The sequence below is a fragment of the Dasypus novemcinctus genome, chromosome 12, assembly GCF_030445035.2.
Source record: "Dasypus novemcinctus isolate mDasNov1 chromosome 12, mDasNov1.1.hap2, whole genome shotgun sequence".
Taxonomy (NCBI): domain Eukaryota; kingdom Metazoa; phylum Chordata; class Mammalia; order Cingulata; family Dasypodidae; genus Dasypus; species Dasypus novemcinctus.
The window spans coordinates 84,595,778-84,617,915 of NC_080684.1; the positions used below are offsets into that span (position 1 = coordinate 84,595,778).

Genomic DNA, 22,138 nt, shown 5'->3' on the forward strand with positions numbered 1-22,138 from the left:
AAGAATTGTAGCTCATGCTTTTTGTGTCATAGTCCCCTCATCTTTCTCCTGCTGGATCACATTCTTATCCAGTTTCTAAAACTGCATTTAAGGTTTCTGAGACTTTAGAACACAAGAAGTGTAAGTTGCAATGCAAAGCTGTTATTCCTGGCCAGAGAAGTTTCCCCAAATCTTTATCCAGTCCCTTCTCATGGTAAGCTAATTTGAACCACATGTGACCCTTGGGACTCTTTTCCCCTTTTCTCCATTTAGCCCTAGAGTCAGGTCTGAGTATTCTTCCCAAATCTCTTACTTCCAAGGCCTCAGTCTATCCCCACTCAACATACCACAGCCAAGGACTCCCTAAGCTAATGGTATGTCAAAGAGGAAGATTAAGAGAATTTTGAGTCCTTTTTTCCTTCTCCACTTCTTCATTTATGTCTTGATTCAATGTCCTCTCCCTGAGCTTAGGGTGGAAAGAACCAGGAATAAGACAATGTGGCCATCGGATGAGCAAACCTTAGGGCCTACCTCACTATTCCTGGATCCTGAGATATGCCAGGATTCAGAAGTACTACACATGGGCTCAGCCAGCCAAAGGATGGAACCTTTTCCAATGGTCTAACTGTGTGATCAAATGAAGCAGCCATATTTTTCAAGCAAGGACAAGTGAGATTCTTGGTACACCATATGGAGAGCTATCATTCCTTCCTTCCATCGAGACACTGAACACTGACTATATGCTGGGCATTGTCCTAGATGCCAGGAATAGAGAGGGAAATAAGACAGGCAAAATCCCTGCTTCCATGGACCTTACTTCTAATGGTGGAGGGTAGACTCACAAAAAACAGGTGAACAAGTAAATAAAAATATCAGCTCGTGGTGTGTGCGACGGGAAAACAAAAAGGGTGATGCCATGGTTAATGGAGGGGTGGGGCGACCCTAAGTGCTGTGGTCTGGGAAGGCCTCTGCGAGGAATCAACTAGTAAACTGAGTCTGAAAGACAAGAAGCCAGGCAGGCAGAACATTCCAGCAGGAGGAAAGAGCAAATGCAAAGAGCCAACGTCTGGAAGGAGTTTTTCATCTCCTTCTCATTTAGGGCAGTAGAAAGAGTCTAGAGAACTGCTTCTGGACCCTCCTTTGCCATTAACCAGATGTATAGCCTTGAACAACTCACTCAAGTTCAGTTGGTTACAAAAAAAAGGAATACTAAGCTGGGAATTCTGGGACCCCACCTAGTCTTAGCAAGCGAGTCCATAAAATGCTGTAGTTGTCCGTGCTCAGGAAGTAGTGATTTGGACTCAGTAGAACTCACTTGGCACACACGCAGCTTGACAAATCCTTTCAAGGTGGCCCTGGGCATGGATCCTTCTCACTGCAAGCTCCTAGAAAGGCCATAAATAAATCCCAACTTTGAGACACTGGGAAAGTGACTGCAGGATTATTCTACAAATACTGATGTGCACTCTCTAATAGACCTTGGAGACCCCAATGACCAGTGATAACCTTCATCCTCTTCCAGCAATGGGCATGGGTCCCTCACACTCCAAAGGCACTGCTGAATGTGAAGGGGACCCGTCCCTACCCAGAGGAAGGCTAAAATTTGTGTGTGCTTTTCTTGGAGTGGGGAGGGGTGAAGATTTGCTCGATAGCTCTGTTTTGTTAGTCTGGTCCTTGTAGGAAAAAGAAACAAAGCTTGGACAGAATGGAATTATGAAGATTGAATCACCTCCCTGAGGTCCTTTAATTTGTTTGCTGACAGCCATCCCGGACAAATCCAGATGGGAATCTATCCCACGGTAACTCAATCCATATGGAGGACTCAGAATGTAAGGACATAGTGACCTGACAGAGATAAGGGTCTTTTCCTTTGGCCAAACCTGCAAGTCAGGAAACCTGGTCAAAGATTATTGTAGAGGATGAAGAAAGGCGTCTTTGATGATTGAAGAAGGCAGGGTCTTTGTGCAATTAGTACACAATAAAAGGTAATAATGACAAAGTCCACAGCTTCCCACGGTTTGACATAGTAAAAAGGGGAGGTGGTGGTATCTTAATTCATATCTGTATTTTCCTTTAGCAAATTGCTGTTTAGGAATTTAAAAATCAGAGAATTTCAAAGACTATGTAAATAGACAAAACCTTCTAACGATAGGACAGAACAAGCAAAAGAAGGTACAGTCTCAAGCTCCGGTACCTAATGTTGCAATGTAGTCGATTCCAACTCACGTACCTCAGTGAGACTGGAAAAAAGTGCACTGAATGTGGGTGGAAATAAGCAATAAAGTTGAAATAAATAAAATTTCCAGAGACAATTTAACTTATCTGAACTTCACTTTTCTCTCCTGTAAAATGGGAAAGGAAAGCCTCTCACCTTACAGCTTTTTGGGCAGATTAGATGGGCTGTGTGATAAAGTGCTCTGTAAACTGCAAGGTATCATGAAACATTATACTTATCGCAGAGTTTGAGTTGAATTGTTATATTTTAAATTGTTGAAATGATCAACACTACTCTACTCATTAAAGGAAGAAAGTTTATCTTAACGTTGTTGAGTGCAAAGGATTTTCAAGAAGTCAACAAAAACAAATAGTAAGTAAATAAATTTCTGGGTGCCCAAAGGCTATGTTCTGCCTCATGTTGTCATGAGATCATTAACAACAGCTATGGAATCTACGTTTTTATATTATTTTCATTATTGTACCTAATAATTAGTCTGTTCAAACCCTGTGCTGAATGAGACCTGGCAATATAATCCTATTCATTTACGTTCCATTTCCTGTGGCTATTTGTCACTGCTTTACGCCTCACCTAGCTGTTCATGCCAATTCTTCTCTGAGTATGCTTTATTTTTATTATGTCTTATGCTTAAGTTAAAAGAATTTTCCAGATAGTACATAACCAGCCAGATGTTTTAATACACAATTAGAGATGTTGTGATGCTGTTTTCTGGAATATTTTTGAGATTTAATCTCAGATATTTTTCCATCTCACTAGCTCAATTCAAGTGAATGTAGTTTTGACTTGACAGGTGAATCAAAGCTACAATTTTCCAAAAGATGAAAAGATAGCATTGGCTCAGACAAGAACAGAGCTTTGACTAACATAGTTTACGTATTTTGTAACTTCTCTTTCTTATACACATCTCTACCCCAGAGATAAGCAGTCTCTAAGGTTTTTATTAATTCACTATGGTTTTTATTAATTCACTCTCCCAGGGAATCTCAAATCTGGTGTTCTTGTTAGCAGAGTTAAAAAATGGGGAAAGTTAAAGAAATACTGAATGTGTCTTCCTTTGTTACAAAATAGATAACTACTTTTTAAAGCTGGGGCATGCAATGAGACAGCGACTAGAGATAATGGGCCAACTCTTAGTGAATTCTCTGCCATTCAGGGCTTTGACCTTCAACTTTGTCGGCTAAAAAAAAAAACAGACTTTCAGGAGCATTTAGAATAACCTAGCTGAGAATGACTAACTATAAAATCAGATTGCAGATTTATAAATTGCAATAGCTGCCATTTCTTGAATGCTTTCTATGTGTCTAGCATCATGCTAAGTATTTTTTAGATTTGTTAGCATGCTTCCTGGGTTCTGTTCCATCTCTACCACTTAGTAGTACATGGTCGTAAGCAAATTGCTTAATTTAGGGGTTTACTTGCCATATTTAATAAAGTGTTCAGAAGAATAACTGACAAATTATAAGCATTCTATAACAATTTGTCATTAAAATTAATTCTTACAATACTCCTATAAGAGAGATTTAAAGATGTTAAATCCTCTGCTTAAGTTTTCATAGCTAGTAAGTAGGCAACGAAAATATAATCTGATGAGAAATCAGAATTGAATGGTCAAAGGACCAGGCTAAGAGAGCCCTCATGTTCACTTTCTTAGTGGAGAAAGTCTTTCCAATGAGATTGTGTCATTTAAAGTCTGTTGGCCAAGTGTTGTCTCTCTCTCTCTCTCTTTTTTTTGGAGGTACCAGGGCCAGGGATTGAAACTGGAACATCGTATGTGAAAACTATATGCGGTGCTTAACCACTGAGCCACTTTGGTTCCCGAGTTGGTTTTTTCATTTGTTTGCTTGTGGTTTATTTTTGTTTTTAGGAGGCACCAGGGACTGAGCCCAGGACCTCCTATGTGGGATGTAGGTGCTCAACTGCTTGAGCCACATCCCACCCCTCCCAAATGTTTTCTTAAAGGTTAGTTCCCAGAAGCCTCTGGGACTTGCCTTTTTTCATGCTTTCATAGCTGATATTTCCAATCCTCATGATTGCCATAGCATTTGCATTACTCCCCAGTTAACACCTACAACAGTGCTTTCCAATAGAATTTTCTAGAACTGAAATATTCTAGATATGTTATGTCTAATAGTCACTATCCACATATGGTTATTGAGCACTTGAAATATGGCTAGTGTGACTGAAGAACCAATACTAATTTAACTGAACTTTAATTAATTTAAATTTAAATAGTCATGCAACTAGTTGCTACTGTTTTGGACAGTGTGTATCTACAAAGAAAAGAAAGTATTTTTAGAAAAAAATAACAAAAGGCAGTTGCTGCTAACTGAGAGATAAGCGAAGGGATCCAATCAGTCTTATGGGAAATCCCGTGGTAATTTCTCTCAGGAACAAGGATTTCCTGATCAGTGAAAATATCCTGCCCCATTTTTTTTTTTTCCAATAGAGAAGTTTCTAAGGGCAACACACAGGTCCATTTATTTTGACCACTGAAAAACTCAGTGGAGATTTCTTGAAATAGAAAATGTGGAGATAGTTTGTCTTGGTTCACATCCTTTGAGTAACCAAAGATCTGTTCCACCCAAGGTCCTCCAAAGCAGGAGGGCCCCGGGATTGTGCAGAGAGGAAAATAGGGTCACAAGTAAATTGGAGATTGAGAACAGTGTTATAAATGCAATCCTTGATTGAGCAATCCAAACTGAAATACACTCTAGATTACCACTTTCTCCCTCTTTTTTGGCAATCAGAGCAGTTTTTAACCACAGCGTTTTGAGTCAGAGGACCTGGGTTAAAGTGCCCACCTCCTCCTCCCCCACCCCTTTTTTTTAATACATAAATGATTACTTTTTATTTCCAAGTAGGGTAAAATTTTTTAATACTGAAGTTACTCACTTGGAACACTTAGAAATGCACATCTCAGATACAGTAACTGCAAACCTATTTCATATTTATCATCAGCATCACAGGGAATTACTTACATTCTCATAGAAGTCACTTAAAAGACATAGCAGTTATAAATACACAGATTTGGCACCATTTGAATGTATGCAACCGTGTGTGAAATTTAAAACTCGAAAGTGTTCAAAATCTTTTTATTTAATATACCGTAGGTATTTACAAGATCTGAGTAATCTACTTTTTTTTCCTTTCCAAACAAGTCTGTATTAAGAATGTGTCTTGTGACTGGCAGCTAGAGAGCTTATTTACAGAATGATCTATTTTCAAAAAACCCTCTGCGATTTATGGTTTTATTTATTGTATAAGTGGCTGAAGAGCAAAACAGTAAAAAATCACAATAACAACTGACAGAAAATTGATGCTAGGTTCTATGTCTTGAATTCCTCTGGAACTCAAATGTTGATCAATCACTCTTTTTGTCATTCTCTCTCCAGATGGATGCCCTGAAGCTTCCTGCTTTGTGGGTTCCCAAAGCAGCTCACTCAGGCAGGATTTTGCCCCCACCCAGTCCTATTTCGTAGGAGAGATGATGTGGGTGCACTTAATCTGATGACCATCTTGCCCCTCCTCCGATCAAATTCCTTATAGACAATCACTTAACTTCTCACTAAGCTGCCTTTCCTTATACGTAAAATAGGTTTGTAGATGGTGGACCCCATAAATAATACCTTCCTTAAAGCATGCAAGTGAAGATCAGATGAAACAGTGCATGTGAAGCTGCTCTGTAAACTAAAGGCTGTAGAAATGTTTTAGTGGTGATCATTATGTTTATATATAACACCTTTGCCTTTTAAAAGTGCTTTCATATTTATCTCATTTTATCTTCATAACAGACCTATGAGAGAAGTAGGGCAGGAATTATTATCTACGTTTTACTGTCTGTTGATATAGACAAATGGGGCCCATGAAAGCTGAGAAACCTGCCTAAGGTTATGCAGTTTGTCTGGACTCAACCCAAACCTAGACTCCCTACCTAAAGCCAAAACAAACAAACAACAAAAACCACCAAATAGATGCAGACGATATCCAGAAGTTACACTGCAGGACAAAGATGGAATTATCTACTTCTAAGCAACTCAACCTACAACCTGAGTCCAGTGCTTGAACAATCATGACATTAATATAACGATGATGGTTAGCCACCATTGTGCTAAGCTTTTTATTTATATTTCATTTAATTCCCACAAGAGCTCTGTAAGGTTGTGTGATTTTCAGGAATTTGTCCATGACCCACAGAACTAGAAAGCTGTGAGAGAGCCCAAATAAAAACCCAGGTCAGTTGGCCTTCAGAGCCAGTAACCATTACTATGCTTTAATGCTTCCTGATGTTACAAAGTCAGACCATTCCACAGCCTTTTGCTAGGAACATAAGCCAAGACATAGACCATGGCACTTGACCTCAATATCCACTTTCAAGGCCACTGGATAGAAATCCACACTTTTTTAAAAAGTGCCCCCTGAAAACATTTTCTAAGAGACCAGTTTCTAGCTTACTAGGCAATTTGGCATCAAGGACTTTTCTTATAAACATTCACAAATATTCTTCTCTGTAATGAAGTTAATCAGTAAACTGCTCAACCTCTGGCCTCTGTCACTCCTTTCCTAGTCTCATTTTCAATTGCTGTGAATAAACTAAGAATGGTAATGCAGTTTCAGGGGTTAGAAAATCCAATTCAAAGTAGTCCTCGACATAGCCACACATCAGCAGGATTTGTCATGGAAATGATGAGCCCGAAGCCTCCTAAAGGTAGGCCATAGCTCATAGGTGCGCTTGGTCTCACTTTTGCAATGGGGCTAAGCAACCGTGGTGGACTTTGAGGTTATAGCAAAAGACACTTGTCAGAGATGCCTCGGCCAGACCCCGGAGGCCGGAGGTAGGAGCTTGGGGGTAGGATGATTTTTATAGGGGTCTAACCAAATTAATATCTCACTGGAATTAAATCTGAGTATGTTTTCCCTAAAATTGGTTATTGGTCATTACGTCAGATTAGTACCATTCCTGCAAGTTAAACATTCAGTCTGACACTAATGCCTGTGGATACTTGAAAAAGTATTTTGAAGTTTGTTATTTAATGCACTGTTTTTAAAACCACAGGTCTCAGGCCCAGTAGGTCACGAAAGCTAATTAGTGGTTTTTGACCAGCACTGAAAAATAGAATAGAATAAAAATATCAGAGTGTATCTCAAGAAGCAAGGATAAATGTTAGTTCATGGGATTTTGGTTTCATTTATCTATATATAAGTGTGCACGGGGGTCATGATTGAAAATGCGTTTCATGTTATGGGTTGCAGTTTTTAAAAGAGGAGGGGATTGAGAAACACTAACCTAGCGAACTAGTTTTGTAGCAGATTTCTCCCAATAGTTGATGGCAAGTTAATTGAGTAAATAGTCCAGTTTTAGGCCTAATCTATTTGTTTTCTCTGAAATAAAAGAGAGGTTATAATAAAATATAGACAGTATAACATAATTTTAATTTTTCTCAAAACAGAAAATTATTTTAAAAATTCAGCTGAAAGAGAAATGCTATGTAATCATTTTAACAATAATTACAATTTTGAACTTTTTTTTGACCAGAGCTTTGGCAGTTTACCATCCTGTTTAAGCTGACTTTAAAAGTGACTGACTTTATATTTAGAAATGGAATTTAGTTGGAAGGCTGGGAAAGCAAATTTTCTATTCATTTCAATTCAACAAATATTTATGAAACATTTACTATGTGTCAGGCATTACGTTAAGGGCCAAGAATGAAAAAAAAAGGGAACATATCCAAATATTTTCCCCAAAGTGGTCACAGACTAACAGCAATGACAAAAATGTATTGAATACTGATGATGTATGAAGTTTACCTTCATCATCTTAGCTCATCCTTACTATAACCTGTCACGTAGGTACTGTATTAATCCAGCTTTACAGATGAAGGAACAGAAGTTTAAAGAAGTTCAGTGCTTTTCCCAAGTTCACTTCTTTAAGACATTTCAGGGTGAATTGAATCCAAATTTATCCCACGCAGGAGGGTCCTTTTAACTGGTGTCTTTTACTACCTCAAGTTTAGTGTAGAAGATAAGCATGTAAACAAATAAAAATGATTGTACATGCTTCTGCTAGGAGCTGTAGTGGAAGTGTGTACAGAGGGCAGGAGAGGTTAATTCCACCTACCGGAACTGGGACAAGCTTCAGAGGAGGCGAACAGCTGACCAGCCGGCATAGGTGGCTACCTCGCAGGGGACCGACCTACCGCCTCACAAAATAAAGCCATGTCATCTAGTCAAGAAACTGTGGATTAGGAAATAAAGGAAAGCAGAGAAGGCTATTTTTCCATTCACTTCAATTCAATAAACATACTGTGGTCCGCGTTGTGCCAGGGGTGAAGAAATGGTTATAACCTAGAACCCCGTAAAACAAGCTGAGATGGTGGCGAGGCGCCGTGGCGATTTCAGGAAGCTGGCTTTCCCGTTTGATGGCACTGTGGCTCTGATCACAGACTCCTTAGAACTGTACTGTCTGACAACGTGGTCACTAGCCTCGTGTGGCTATTTAATTTTAAATTTTAGTTATTTTAAATGAATTAAAATGTTTAAAAAATCAGTTCCTTAGTCTTACTAGCCACATTTCAAGAGCTCGGTATCCCAGGAATTTTAGTCATATTTGGTTATGACATAGATCAGAATTTTGCTTATACTTTATCTTTTTGTTTTTCTCTAATAATCCTGTGTTTCTATTCTTACATTTTGTGGCCAAAACTTTTTGTCTGTCAGATATACTGATTCGAGTTTGGTTTTATATGGATGTGAAGCATGAAAGAGAGGACCTTGATTTTTGAATAGATACTATAGTCTTTGTGCTCTGTCAATCATTTCCTGGGTCAATGCTGAAAACGTTCTTATGAACATTTAATATGTATAAACTCTACTTTGTCATTTTAGAAAAGCCCTGAATTCTGATGAGCATAAGCTATTAGTCCCGTATTATGGAGATTTAGATAACGAGAAGAACTAAAACATCAAATAGCAGGCATGGAGTCTTTTCTTTAAAGAGGAGCAAAGGGTGGCCTGGGGAAGGGGAGTGAGTACAGCAATGGCTGTTGAAGGCTGTACAGCTAGATTCCGAGCCAGGACTCTCAGGCACCTAGGATCAAGGAATATTTCCCAAGAGAAGCGATGTTTAAAGGGAAACTTGGAAGTAAGTGGAAATATGTGAGATGAAGCTCTTGGAGGAGAAGTTCGTGTTGACAAATGGCCCATGCTCAGGAGGCAGTGCTTGGGAAAGTCCTGAGCCTGGAGGCAGCAAGGCACAATCAAGGAAGAGAGAAGGTGGAACATGGAGAATGACTGGAAAGGAAATCAAGAACTGGATCACACAGAGCCTTGCAGGGCTGGTTACAGGTTATATGAAACTGAAGGCATGGAAGGAGTAGCAAATTCAGGTATAGAGAAAAGAAGAGAAAGCCTTTATATTCTGCTTTAAAGCATCACACATCTGAAATTACCCTGGAGCACAGCGATTCAATACATGGGCTTTGAAGTCAGACTCCCAAAGCCCAAATTTCCATTGTTTAGGTGGGTAAAGGGAAATATTATCTAATTTCTCTCTGCTTCAATGAGCTCATTTGTAAATGGGGATTATATTACCTACCTCATAGGTTTTATGAGAAAGAAATAATATATAAGGGCCTGGCACTTGGGAGAACTCCATAAAAGATTTCTGTCTATAATAATAGTAATAATAATAACAAAAATAATATCAATCATCTTTTGAGCACTGTCAAGAGGATTCTACATGTATAGATGGATATGTCCACAATCCCTTATTAACAATTCCAAATTCCAAAAAATCTTTGAAAACCAAATATTTTTTCAAAAGTTTGGCACTGACTTCTTTGGCTGCAAAACCTGTCCCGATTGAGGCTATTTATAGTCTTTATTTATCTCATTTAGTGTGATTATTCAAACGCTTTACTATGGAAAATATTGCTGTGTTTACTATGGGTTCTGTCCCGGATAAATGCGGGTAATGTTATATAATGTGTAAATAACACTGTATTCTGTTCTAAAATCCAAAACATTCTGAATTAAAAATATATGTGATACCAAGGATTTCAGATAAGCAACTGTGGATCTGATATTATCTCATTCAATCCTCAGAATAAGCCTTGATATAACTATTTTCATACCAAGTTTAAGTTTACTGCTGTAAAAACTGAAGCTCATCAATAGATTAAGTAATTTGCTCAAAGTTGCACTGTTCAAAAGGTGGAATGGGAGGGATATCTGGCTATGCTTCAAAGAATTAGACAAATTTGTATACTTTCAGATATGTTATTTATGTCTACTAAAGCCTTAAGCTTTTTGCATAATTTAAATATTTCTATTTTCTAAAGTTTATATTTCTAGGAAATGGAAGCATTTTCATAATCTGTTTTCTATTACCTGGTATCTTTATTGATATGTGGCTCATTTAATAATAAAGCTAATCGGAATGAAAATAATATTATTTTTATGGCAGCTATAATTTAATGAGTACTTCCTATATGCCAAGCTTTTAGCAAAGCACTTGGCATGCACTGTCTCATGTAATCCTTACATTAACCTAATGAGGTAGGTATTATTATTCTCTGTTTTACGAAGAGAAAACTGAGACTTAAGTGTGTTAGGTAAATTGCCAAGATGCACACAAATAAGAACTAACAGAGCTGGAATTTGAACTCAGGTATACTGATTCCAGGCACTGCATTCTTTTTTTTTTTTTTTAAGATCCTCCTTTGTTTTATAACAATTAAAGCAATACATTCACATGGTAAAAATTACAAAAAAAATATTTTATAATCTCCCACTCCATAAACAAACCACTTTTCATAGTCACCATCAACCAGTTTTCTTTTGTGCCCATGCAGAAATGTGCTTTGTAAATGCACACACATTTATAGTGGGTTTTTTTTTTCAAAGCAACAGGAATATATATATTGTTCTAGAGCTTACTTTTTCCAGATAGTCCCAGAGCATAGAAACCTTTCTGTATCAGCACATATAGAACTAAATCTTTGTTTCACATCTGAATAACATTTCAGAGTATAGATATACCATAATTTAAACAGATTCCTATTGATGAAATTTAAATTGCTTCCAACTTCTGACTCTTACAAATGTTGCTGCAAATGAACATCTTTACACAAACACTTTTGTATAAAGGTACAAGCATATTTCTATAATAAATTTCCAGTAGTGGTATTTTTGGGTTAAAGGAGTATTTGAGTTTTAAATACTGAAAGATGTTGTATTGTTAAATTGCCCTGCAATAATGCCTGCTTTTTCAAGATATGCATTATCAAACATCCTTAACCTTTGCACACTCAAGGATGAAAAATATTATAATGTAGTTTCTATTCAAATTTCTTTGATTGCAATTCCAGTCTTTTAGAATATTTTTAAAACACTTGTGCTTATATCTCTAAAAACTGTCTTTGTGAGAGTTCTTTACAGGTTAATGATATTAGTTTTTGGTCCATCCTCTAATTTCAGGTATTTTTCCAAGCTTGCCGTGTGTCATTTAATTCTTTTTATAGTTTATTGTTGTGGCTATGATACAAAAGATCTTCATTTTTATGTAAATAGTTCACTCTTTTCTTTGAGCCCATATTCCTAGCCTTTATGCCAAACTGCCCCTCTAATTTAGTTATTAATTCCTGTTTTGTTGTCACTTTTGTCCAGGTGTGCTGACAGAGCAAGGGGCAGGACCTCTGGGACAGAATCTAGAAGTGGAACCATACTCACAGTACAGCAATGTTCAGTTTCCCCAAGTTCAACCACAGATTTCCTCATCATCCTACTATTCCAACCTGGGTTTCTACCCCCAGCAGCCTGAAGAGTGGTACTCTCCCGGAATATATGAACTCAGGCGAATGCCCTCTGAGGCTCTGTACCAGGGAGAGACTGAGGTTGCAGAGATTCCTGTAATGAAGAAGCCTCGAATGGGAGCGTCAGCTGGGAGAATAAAGGGGGACGAGCTGTGTGTCGTTTGTGGAGACAGAGCATCTGGATACCATTATAATGCACTGACCTGCGAGGGGTGCAAAGGTAAGCATCCTTTGGCTGGCAATTTTCTCCTTAAGGTGGCACTGCCTTAGTTGTTGAAATACTGTGACTTGGATTCTTCCCTTCTCCCTCACAACTTCATGTTTTTCTACCTCTACTCTGACCTCTATCTCCTCACATCCGATGGGCTGTCATAGATTTCTAGGAAGATCCCCTTAGACTATAAAGCTTGGATATAAGGAATCTTTCTTCCATTCACAATTTCACACATAGATAAAAGGAATTTATAATTAATTTTAGTTAATCATGGGTTTTTTTCTTTCTGTCATTTTTTAAAAAGAAAGAAACTCGAATTCACCTCTTCTAAAATTAATATCAAGGAAAGCAAGGGAAGCGGACTTGGCCCAGTGGTTAGGGCATCCGTCTACCACATGGGAGGTCCGTGGTTCAAACCCCAGGCCTCCTTGACCCGTGTGGAGTTGGCCCATGCGCAGTGCTGATGCACGCAAGGAGTGCCGTGTCACACAGGGGTGTCCCCATGTAGGGGAGCTCCATGCACAAGGAGTGTGCCTCATAAGGAGAACCACCCAGCGCAAAAGTGCAGCCTGCCCAAGAATGGCACTGCACACATGGAGAGCTGACACAACAAAATGACACAACAAAAAAGAAACACAGATTCCGGTGCTGTTGACAACAACAGAAGCAGACAAAGAAGAACATGCAGCAAATAGACACAGAGAACAGACAAATGGGGCGGGGGGGAGAAATAAAATAAATAAATCTTTAAAAAAAAAAAAGGAAAGCAAGACTTCACTGATAAATATTTTAAAATACATTTTCATTTGCTTTCGTTAAGAAAAGACATGTGGGAAACAGATGTGGCTCAAGTGATAGAGCTTCTGCCAACCATATGGGAGGACCTGGGTTCGATACCTGGAGCCTCCTGGTGAAAAAAGAAGAGAACACGTGCCTGCGTGTCAAGTTCGCGCCTGCACAAGTGCCCACATGGTGAGCCAGTGCCCGCATGAGTGCCCGCGTGGTGAGCCAGTGCCCCATGCAAGTGAGTCACGCAGCAAGACGATGGTGTATCAAAAAGAGAGACAAGGAGAGTCGAGGTGAAGTGCAGCAGAAACCAGGAACTTAGGTGGCACAACTGAGAGGGAACCTCTCTCCCATCAGAGGTCTCCAGGATCAAATCCTAGAGGAGGGAAAATGAGAAGGGTGAATCCTAGAGGAGAGAAAATGATAAGAGGAGAGAACACAGACAGCAAAAACAGTAGGGCAGAAGGAGGGGAAGAGAGAAAATAAGTAAATAAATCTTAAAAAAAAAAAAAGACAGAAAAACAGAGGGAAAAAAGAGGTAAGTAATGATAGTCTAAATTCAACAAGTATTATGTTTAGCAGGAACATAGATCAGTGATAGGTGATGTGGCGAATCATAAGCAAATTACAATACCTTTAGAATAAATAAAATATAATAACTGGAATATGAAAAATAATCAGTATATATTTCTATGTGATTACTCTCCCAGTGCGGTCACAGATAAGTTTGCAAAATATCAGAGGGAAGGGAACAGATGTAGCTCAGTGGTTGAGGGCCTGCTTCCCATGTATGAGGTCCTGGGTTCAATCCCTGATAGCTCCTGAAAAAAAATTTTCAAAGGAAAGAACAGAGTGGACTAGCAGTTTTGTCTATTTATTCTTGTATTTGTTCATTCAACAGACATTTTTTGAATGCTGATCATGTGTTAGGGACTCTGCTAGTTTCTGGGACATTCAGAGCTGAATAAAAACTGTACCTTGAGCAGAATCTGTTAGATGAAGTGCCACACTGGGTTCCCAGATGCCACTGATTGCCATGAAAATAAAGAGGACCCACTCACATAAGAATGGCTGAAGGACATTTAAAATCTTTAAAAGTTCAAGTGATCAGATTGTGTAAAACCATCTTTGTCATCTCTTAAAAATTTGGTGTAATATCATTAGATCTTTATTTTAAAAAGGAAGGCGGGGGAACAGATATGCCTCAAGCAGTTGGGCATCCGCCTCCCACATGGGAGGTCCTGGGTTCAATTCCCAATGATTCCTGGAAAAAAAACCAAACAAACAGCAAGCAAAACAAATGAAAAAACCAACTCAGAAAAGGCGATGTGGCTGAGTGGTTGAGCACCAGCTTGCTACACGCAAGGTGCCAGGTTCATTCTCCAGCCCCTGGTACCTAAAAAAAAAAAAAAAGGAGAATTTATGTGCCAAATTTTAAAACTAAAATAGATCTGAAGAGAAATTTTTAAAGATTTCTCATTTCTTGCCTTAATGAGGTCCTTTTTGTGGAGACCAAGTTTGTATAGGTGAAAAGAACTAATAAATTCTTTGAAGGCATAGGTTATATCTTCCTCAGTTCCATTACTCCCCATAGTACCTAGCATAGTGCCTGGCACATAGTATGTATGAGGTCAATGTTTTTGAATGCCAATGAAAATCCATATTCACCACTGGTACTTAGAACACATAACTCGACTTTGTAAAAGTTACATTCAAATTTTTACAATTCTTCCACACTTCCAGATGATAAAAGTAAAGTCCTACCCATTAACCCTTATATCTCATGGCAATTTTCCCTTTGAGTGGGCATAGTTGTGGAGATGGAGATCTGCTTAGGTGACAGTTTTTAAAAAGAGAATGGAGGGAGATGTGGCTCAAGTGGTTGAACATCTGCTTCCCACGTGGACAATCCTAGGTTCAGTTCCCCATGCCTTCTACAACAAAAAAACAAACAACAAGCAAAAACAAATGAAAAAGAAAAAAACAACTCAGGGGAGTCCATGTAGCTCTAGTGGTTGAGTGCTGGCTTCCCACATACCAGATCCCAGGTTCATTCCCTGACCCCAGGTACTGCCCTCAAGAAAGAAGGTGGGGAGGGGGGTGTTGGAATAAAGTGGGGGAGAAACTGACAATAGTTTCTAAAAATAAGATTGATTCAAAATTACAGGCATGAAAGTTAGATTAAAATAAATAAGTAAAAGTTCTACATGTAGGTTTGAGAAATCTAGGGCCAACCTACATAAAGAACTAATTTTGTACTAGCTCTAGTCAAAAAGTAGCTGAGTCTGCTATGCTGGAAGGCAGAATAGGACCGGCCAATGAAGAAACTTATATGATGGCACATTTGGGACTTAATTCAAGTACCGACTAAAATTATCCCAAAAATGAAATTGGCTTTCTGCCTCAGGTAATAATGAATTCCTCTTTATTAGAGGAATTAAAAAAGAGGTTAGGTGAACAAGCTTGAGTGCTCATACAGGAAATTTGTGCCTTCTAGGGAAAATGGTATTTGTTGGCCTCTGAGGTCCTGTCACTCTAAATTCTATAAATCTCTAGCAGTATCTTTTGTAATCTAATTAATCCATGTCTTGTCATCCAATCTAGATTGCAAATTTCATAAGCAAAAAAATTTATATCTATAGCTCATTCAGCCTCTCCTATTGCTATGAATTCATTAAAAAGAAAGATAAACCAGAGTTTCCCAACCCTGACATTATTAACATTTTGGGATAACTCTTTTCTTGTGAGAGCCTGTCATGTGCTCAGTTTGGGATGTTTAGCAGCATCCCTCGCCTCTGCCCAATAAATGCCAGTAGCACCGCCACCCAAATTGTGACAGGCAAAATATCTCCAAACATTGTCAAATGTCTTCTGGGCCGCAAAATTGCCCCAGCTGAGAACCACTGATACAGACTCATTAATTAAAAGTGCTATACAATATAGGGGTTGTTTTAGTTTGCTAAATGTTGCCACAGCAATATACCAGAAATGAATTGGCTATTACAATGGGATTTATTATGTTAAAAGCTTACAGTTCTGAGGCTGTGAAAATGTCCAAATCAAGGTACCAAGAGATCCGTCCTTTCCCAAGTTTCAACTGTGGGCAATCAGGCACATGGCAGCATCATCTAAAGATGCTTCCTCTCCAAACTGCAGCTCTGGGCCTTGTTGCCTTCAGCTTTGGGCTGCTCCATTTATGGCTTTTCTAACCACTGGGTTGTCAACTTCTGGAGGCCTCTCTCTGTTTCTGCAGCTTTTTTCTGTGTTTGTGACTTTGTATTACTCAGTTTATAAAAGACTCCAGTAAGAGGATTAAGACCCATGCTGGGTCATGCTGTACTGAAGTAATCTAATCAAAAGGAAGGTCCCTTAACTGAATATAATCAAAAGGTCCCATCTCTAATAGGTTTACATGCACTGAAATGGATTAACTTTAAGAACAAGATATTCTGGGATCTACCCAGCTTCAAACAGTCACAGGGGCTCTCAAACTTGAATTGAATATGGAACTTTCTTGAAGAAAGCCATTTCTCAGGAAACTCTAAAGTTGATACAAATTGCTCTTATCAAATTACTTTGCTGACAAAATTTTATACAACCAAAGAACAAAAGCAAATTTATACAATTAAATACAAACAAAACTACAAAACCAATAAAATAATAAAATGTGTTATGGGAGGTGATTTTATTGCTCAAAATGTTACCCTGGTTCTAATGCTAAATCACAAGTTTTTTTGAGTTGGGCAATACCTATGTCACATGCCACATGGGGCTTCAATTCCCCATTGCTTTTCTCACTTCAAACATTTGACTCATCCAGAGCTCCATTTGGCCATCCCTTAACAGGGAGCATCTTCTGCATATTTATTGTCATTTTTCATAGCACTTGACAAATAAATCATATTTCTAGTTGCTAATTAGATCATGGGCATAAACAAAAACGAAAGCAATTGGTTTGAATGGCAGTACAAAATGGTCATAGGGATGTTCCAGAGAATGCTGGTATTAGTTTTTAATGATTGTCATAAGGCAAAGTGTAAATATAAATTTAGTATGTATAAAGGACTTGGAAAAAAGTCTGCTACATAGTACGCAGTCAAAACTCAGTAAGTGCCCATTATCACTAGTCATATTGCTGTAGTTATGGTCTTAAAATTCATTTATACAGAATGATGTGGCAATGGGACTATTTCTGCTTATATAGATATATGTCAAAGCTCAGCCCATTATTATTTGTTGTCAAGACTCACTCAAATTTAACACTGATTCAAATTACCAAAAGTCATTTCACTTTGTCTGTGTAGACCAATGCTACTCAAGGCCTGGTCTCTGAACCATCAGCATCAGCATCACTTGAGAACTTACAGGAAATGCACGTTCTTGGGTCCTGTTTAATCAGAATCTCTGGGAGTGGGGTCCAAGAATCTGTGTTCTAAAAAGCCTTCCATGCTAACGTTTGAGAACTCCTAGTGTAAATTATGTCTAAAAGATAGCTGAGGGACTTGTCTAGCCAAGCAGCTTGGTTTTGCATTTATACTGCTCTCCATTAATAGATAAAAATATATATTAGAAACCTGGACTAGAAAGACACAGAGTCTAAACCAAGTCATGCTTCCTAGAGAGAAAGAGTAGGAAATAAGTTGCAGTTTTTTTCTGAAAATCTGATTCCAAAGAAAGATCACATTATAAATACTTTTGAACCTACAAAGTTTAGTGCTGACAACATGGCAATTCTTCTGGTAGGTATTCTACAAACATTTTCTGGGGTCCTTACAACAGCCATGCAAAGGAGATGTTGCGCTTATTTTAAAAGGTGAGGAGTAATATTTCACAAAGCAGGTCAATGCTAACAGCTTATGTGATGCATTAGCTACACACCAGTGATAAATTTATTAATCCTCATACTTCACCCCCCTTTTATAGATGAGGAAACTGGAACAAGAGTAGTTAATTCACACACCCATGACCTCACAGTTAATAAGTGGTGGAAGTTCAAATATAAATTTATTAATCTGACTCTAGTTTATACTGTTAAACACAAGGTTTTGATGTCTTCTATTGCTTGTCAACTAAGTGATCATTCCACTCTTGAGCTATTTGCTCAAGGCTAATATTTGCTAATTCTACAGCCCAAGGAAGAAAAGCAAGCATTCCATTTAAGGGTTAAGGAGTCTGTATTATCTAAACCAAGGCAATAAATCCCTAAAGTCAGAAAGCAGGGGTGGCTTACTTTCTTGGAGGTGAACTCTATAATGAAACTTGATCGTCCTGAAAGTTGCTCCAGCGCCAGGATGAATAGAGTGAGACCAGAGAGCAAATGAGAACCCCAGGAAGCACCAGCTTCAAAGGCAGGCAGGGGAAGAGCAGTCCATAAAGAAATAGAATAGGAAAGATCAGAGATAGGGTGCTACTAGGAGAGTGCAGGGCTGCAGGAGACAAAGGGACAGAGAAAGTGGTCAAAAGAGAGCTGAGCCTCAGGGAAGCACAGGAAGGATTTGGACACAGATAGATTTTTAATAGGAGAGAAAGGGAGTGTGTTTTCATTGATTTTCATTTGCAACTTTGCCCCGTGGTTGCAGCAGGAGGACAAGAGTTCAAGGGTGGGCATGAGATGGAGCCCAGCAGGACCCATCTCCTAGATCTGAGGTAGGCAAATTTGTTTTTGTAAAGAGCCAAATCGTAAATATTTTAGTTTTTGTGCCATAGCAATCTCAGTTGCAACTATTCAACTGCTGTTGTGCTGTTGTGGCCCCCGGACAGCCACAAGTAAAGGAATGAGCATAGCTGTATTTCAGTAAAACTTTATTGACAAAAACAAGCAGGGGGGAAAAACGGTCAGTGGGCTGTAGCTTGCTGACTGCTGTTCTAGGCTGGTGACTCTCAAATGCTAGTTTTAGAGTCAGTACCAGGACTAACCAAAATACTGGTCAAGAGAATGAGTACAAGCTCGGCCCACAGCCTTATGTGCAAAAAATGTAACCTTGGTTTGTATAATTGGATTTAATTCTATTTCAAGCCCTAGTGGAAATTTAATCCCATTCAATTCAGGACTATTCTCTGACACCTGGTACTTTGTCTAAATTCCAGGATTTCTGTAGTTCCACGGAGGGACTGGGCACTGGCGGTGAGGATCTGGACCTCGGGGCTCTTTTCCACATGCTCTGGCATCTGCTGGGATGTGCTTGGTCCATCTGGTCTTTGGTCATCCTTGTGAAAGTTCCCACCTTTCCCACCGCCCTGGGGCCGGAGCACACTCCTTCAGGTCTGTCCATCTGCTGCCCCGCAGCTCCGGGGGGAGGGTTCCTGCTGCTGCTCCGGGGTGGCTCCGGGATGCCAGGCTGCCCAGAAAACCCACTCCTCTGCTCCTATGGGAACCATAATGGATCCCCAGGCTCCACCCAAGAAAGGGCACAGAATCCCTCTGTTTCAGGATCCACCTGACGTGGAGTTTCTTTCCACCCACACCAGGACTCCATCTGCGATGGGGGGTGGGGGATGGGAGAACAGAGCTCAGGACATTCTCAGGTTCCTAGCATTTCTTAGCTCTTGTCACTCACTCTTTGATCGGCGGCCTCTTCCCAATGCAGGGTAAGTTTTATCTAGTGTTTGGGATCTTGGGAATTCAGTTTTGGTGACTGAAATGCCAATAATGAACCCCTTTGTGGTTTTGGAGTGTTCTCTTAAGAAAACAAATTAAAAAATAAAATTTTCCCAGCTTAGTGAATGGGGGGGGGGGAAGAGAAGGGGCTGCACAGAAAGTAGGGTTGAGGCCCAAGGGAAAGACTTTGTCCAACTCTCTCCCCTGCCACATTATGATCTCGCTAGACGCAAAGTGAATTTTACCCCATAGCTCTTTATCATAGGAAGTGTGGAATTGCATTGAATTGCAGCTCTGCCCTTCTGGGCTGAATAATAAACAAGTTACTTAATACATCAGAGTTCAGTGAAATAAACAGAAACCAAAATGTCAAGCTTTAGAAAGGAATGAACACAGGGGAAATTGGAAGGACAAAGGACCGTGTTCTATGCTTAGCCTCCAAGAGGACTCTCAGAGCCACACCCCAGAGCTGGTCTGCCAGGACAGTTACTATTCTGCTTCAGCCAAGATGGTGGGGAGTCAGGAAGCCTCCATAACAACTGTTGGCTCCAGGAAGACACGATCTTAGCTGCAATCAAAGATCAGGGATCTGCCTTCACAGCAATTACTGGTTCCAAAGCCATGGCTTGCTTGCTAAATCCTCCCCACAGGGTTCTCAAAGCTAGCAACTGGAAGCAAAACGCTGCCACAGAAAAACTCCACACTCCTCCTTGGCAGCAGAAATAAAAGCAGCAACAGAAGCATAGCTTTTACCTTATTTCCACTTCCCAAAAGTCTTACAATAGCATCTATTTGGTCGCGCTTAAATCATGTCCACAGTGAAGGCTGCAAGGGAGGCTAGGAAAGGTTGTGTTCCAGTCTCCCCAGTACAGGACTCACACAAGATTAGAAGGAGGGTGCAGTGGATATCAAGTGAGCCATTCCTTAGTCTATATAATACTCAATGTTTCTGAGACCCAAATCTGCAAAATGGGTATAATATCTATTTCACAGGGTCTCTCTGTGAGGATTAAATTCGATTATTACATATAAAGATCCTAGGAGCCCTTTACTTTAGAACTTCAATGTAGATCTGTCAGATCTGAATACTTAAAAAGAAAATAAGAGATTAAAAAAAAAAAACTCTAAAATGAAACAAAGAGTTAAATTTCCTGATTTTCATTGGTCTCTGTAACTGCTTCTCATTGAAATATTTTAATTTTTCTCAGTGGGTTTTGTCATAGCTATTTATGGCGTGGTATCAACAGGACAAACTGTAGTGTTCAATGCTTTTTTTCTTTAAGTAATAACTGCAGAATGCAGGCATCATGCATAGTGACAGTGAGTGCTATTTGCTCAGCACTAGATTAAATCAAGAGCTTTCTTTTCCTCCTTAGTTATCAGTGGAGCACATGGAAATATGCTGATATCAAAATGAATTTTGACTCAAACCTCAAAATTCAACCAACAAACTCATCTGCATCTGACTGAAATTTCAAATGGCTGCATTTCCAAATAGGTCAGTGTCAGTCACATCCATGTCAATGCCAGGAAACTCTTACAAATATCAATGGGAGAAGTGGTAGAATTCCTAAGAGGCATTTTATAAGTAAATGGGTAACCCTATTGTCCCATTGAGTTATATGAAATAGTTAATCCAGCATTAGACTTAGTTCTGAAGTTTTAGAAAAGCTTCCAAAATTATTGAAACTTATCTGTGCATAGAATAGACATGGAGTGTTTCCAATGGGTCCTTTGTTAATGGGCATTGGTGAAAGTTGAGAAGCCCCGATCCATATATAAACTTACTAAAACGCTATTTGAGATCTGTGAGGTCTGATTTTATGCAATTTAATACAATGATCCTAATGAAGTCTACAGGTCAAATTATCTTAGAGTATGATACAAAGGGAGGTTCCAAACTATTTGACTGCATTGAAGGCCTTTTGTAATAAATGCTATAAAAATCCTGGGAAGAGTAAGACTCTGTAAGCAGATGACCTAGATTCTAATCCCACCAGATTCTCTTTCCAGTTGTCTCAAATTACTTAACCAAAACTTCCTATGTCTCACTTGTAAAATGAGGATAATAAAGAGGAGGAGGTGCTGCAGGTGCTGATAGGAATATTGATCAAGTGATTACCGTGTGCAGGCACTGTTATGGAAGTTTTACGTGTGCTAACTCACTCCTCAGACAACCCTTTGAGGGAGGTGTCTAGCAGTTGTTCTGAGGATTAAATAAGGAAATCAAGCAATTGACACAATACTTGCCAATGGTAAGCCTTCAATAAATGTCCACTGTTATTACTATCATCAAGTGGATGTGAAGAGTAAAAGGAGACATTGTTTTAAAAACATTGACCTCTGTGTCTGGCACATGCCAGCACTCAATAAGTGTTAACTCCTGTTATTTTGTTGATGGATTATTATTTTATTGTTATTCTTCTGTTCATTAAGCCTCTCCAATTTGGGTCACACCCTGTCTCCAAAACTATCTCTTGTCATATTAATCAATTAATTAATCTAACTTCTTACTC

At 39.1% G+C, this 22,138-nt stretch overlaps 1 protein-coding gene across 8 annotated transcripts in view; it reads left to right on the forward strand.

Annotated features, from left to right (window-relative positions):
• The window catches only part of NR1H4 (nuclear receptor subfamily 1 group H member 4), a 95,998-nt gene that overhangs the window by 24,716 nt on the left and 49,144 nt on the right, over window positions 1-22,138 (forward strand). For 5 of the 8 annotated variants that reach the window (XM_023591926.3, XM_058308603.2, XM_023591925.3 and 2 more), the window contains one exon: window positions 11,879-12,244. In XM_023591926.3, the coding sequence (XP_023447694.1) occupies window positions 11,879-12,244 (366 nt within the window). Of the gene's footprint in view, window positions 1-6,804; window positions 6,921-11,878; window positions 12,245-22,138 lie in introns of those variants that run through there. The other 3 variants (XM_004469205.3, XM_004469208.3, XM_004469209.3) reach the window with 1 other exon arrangement.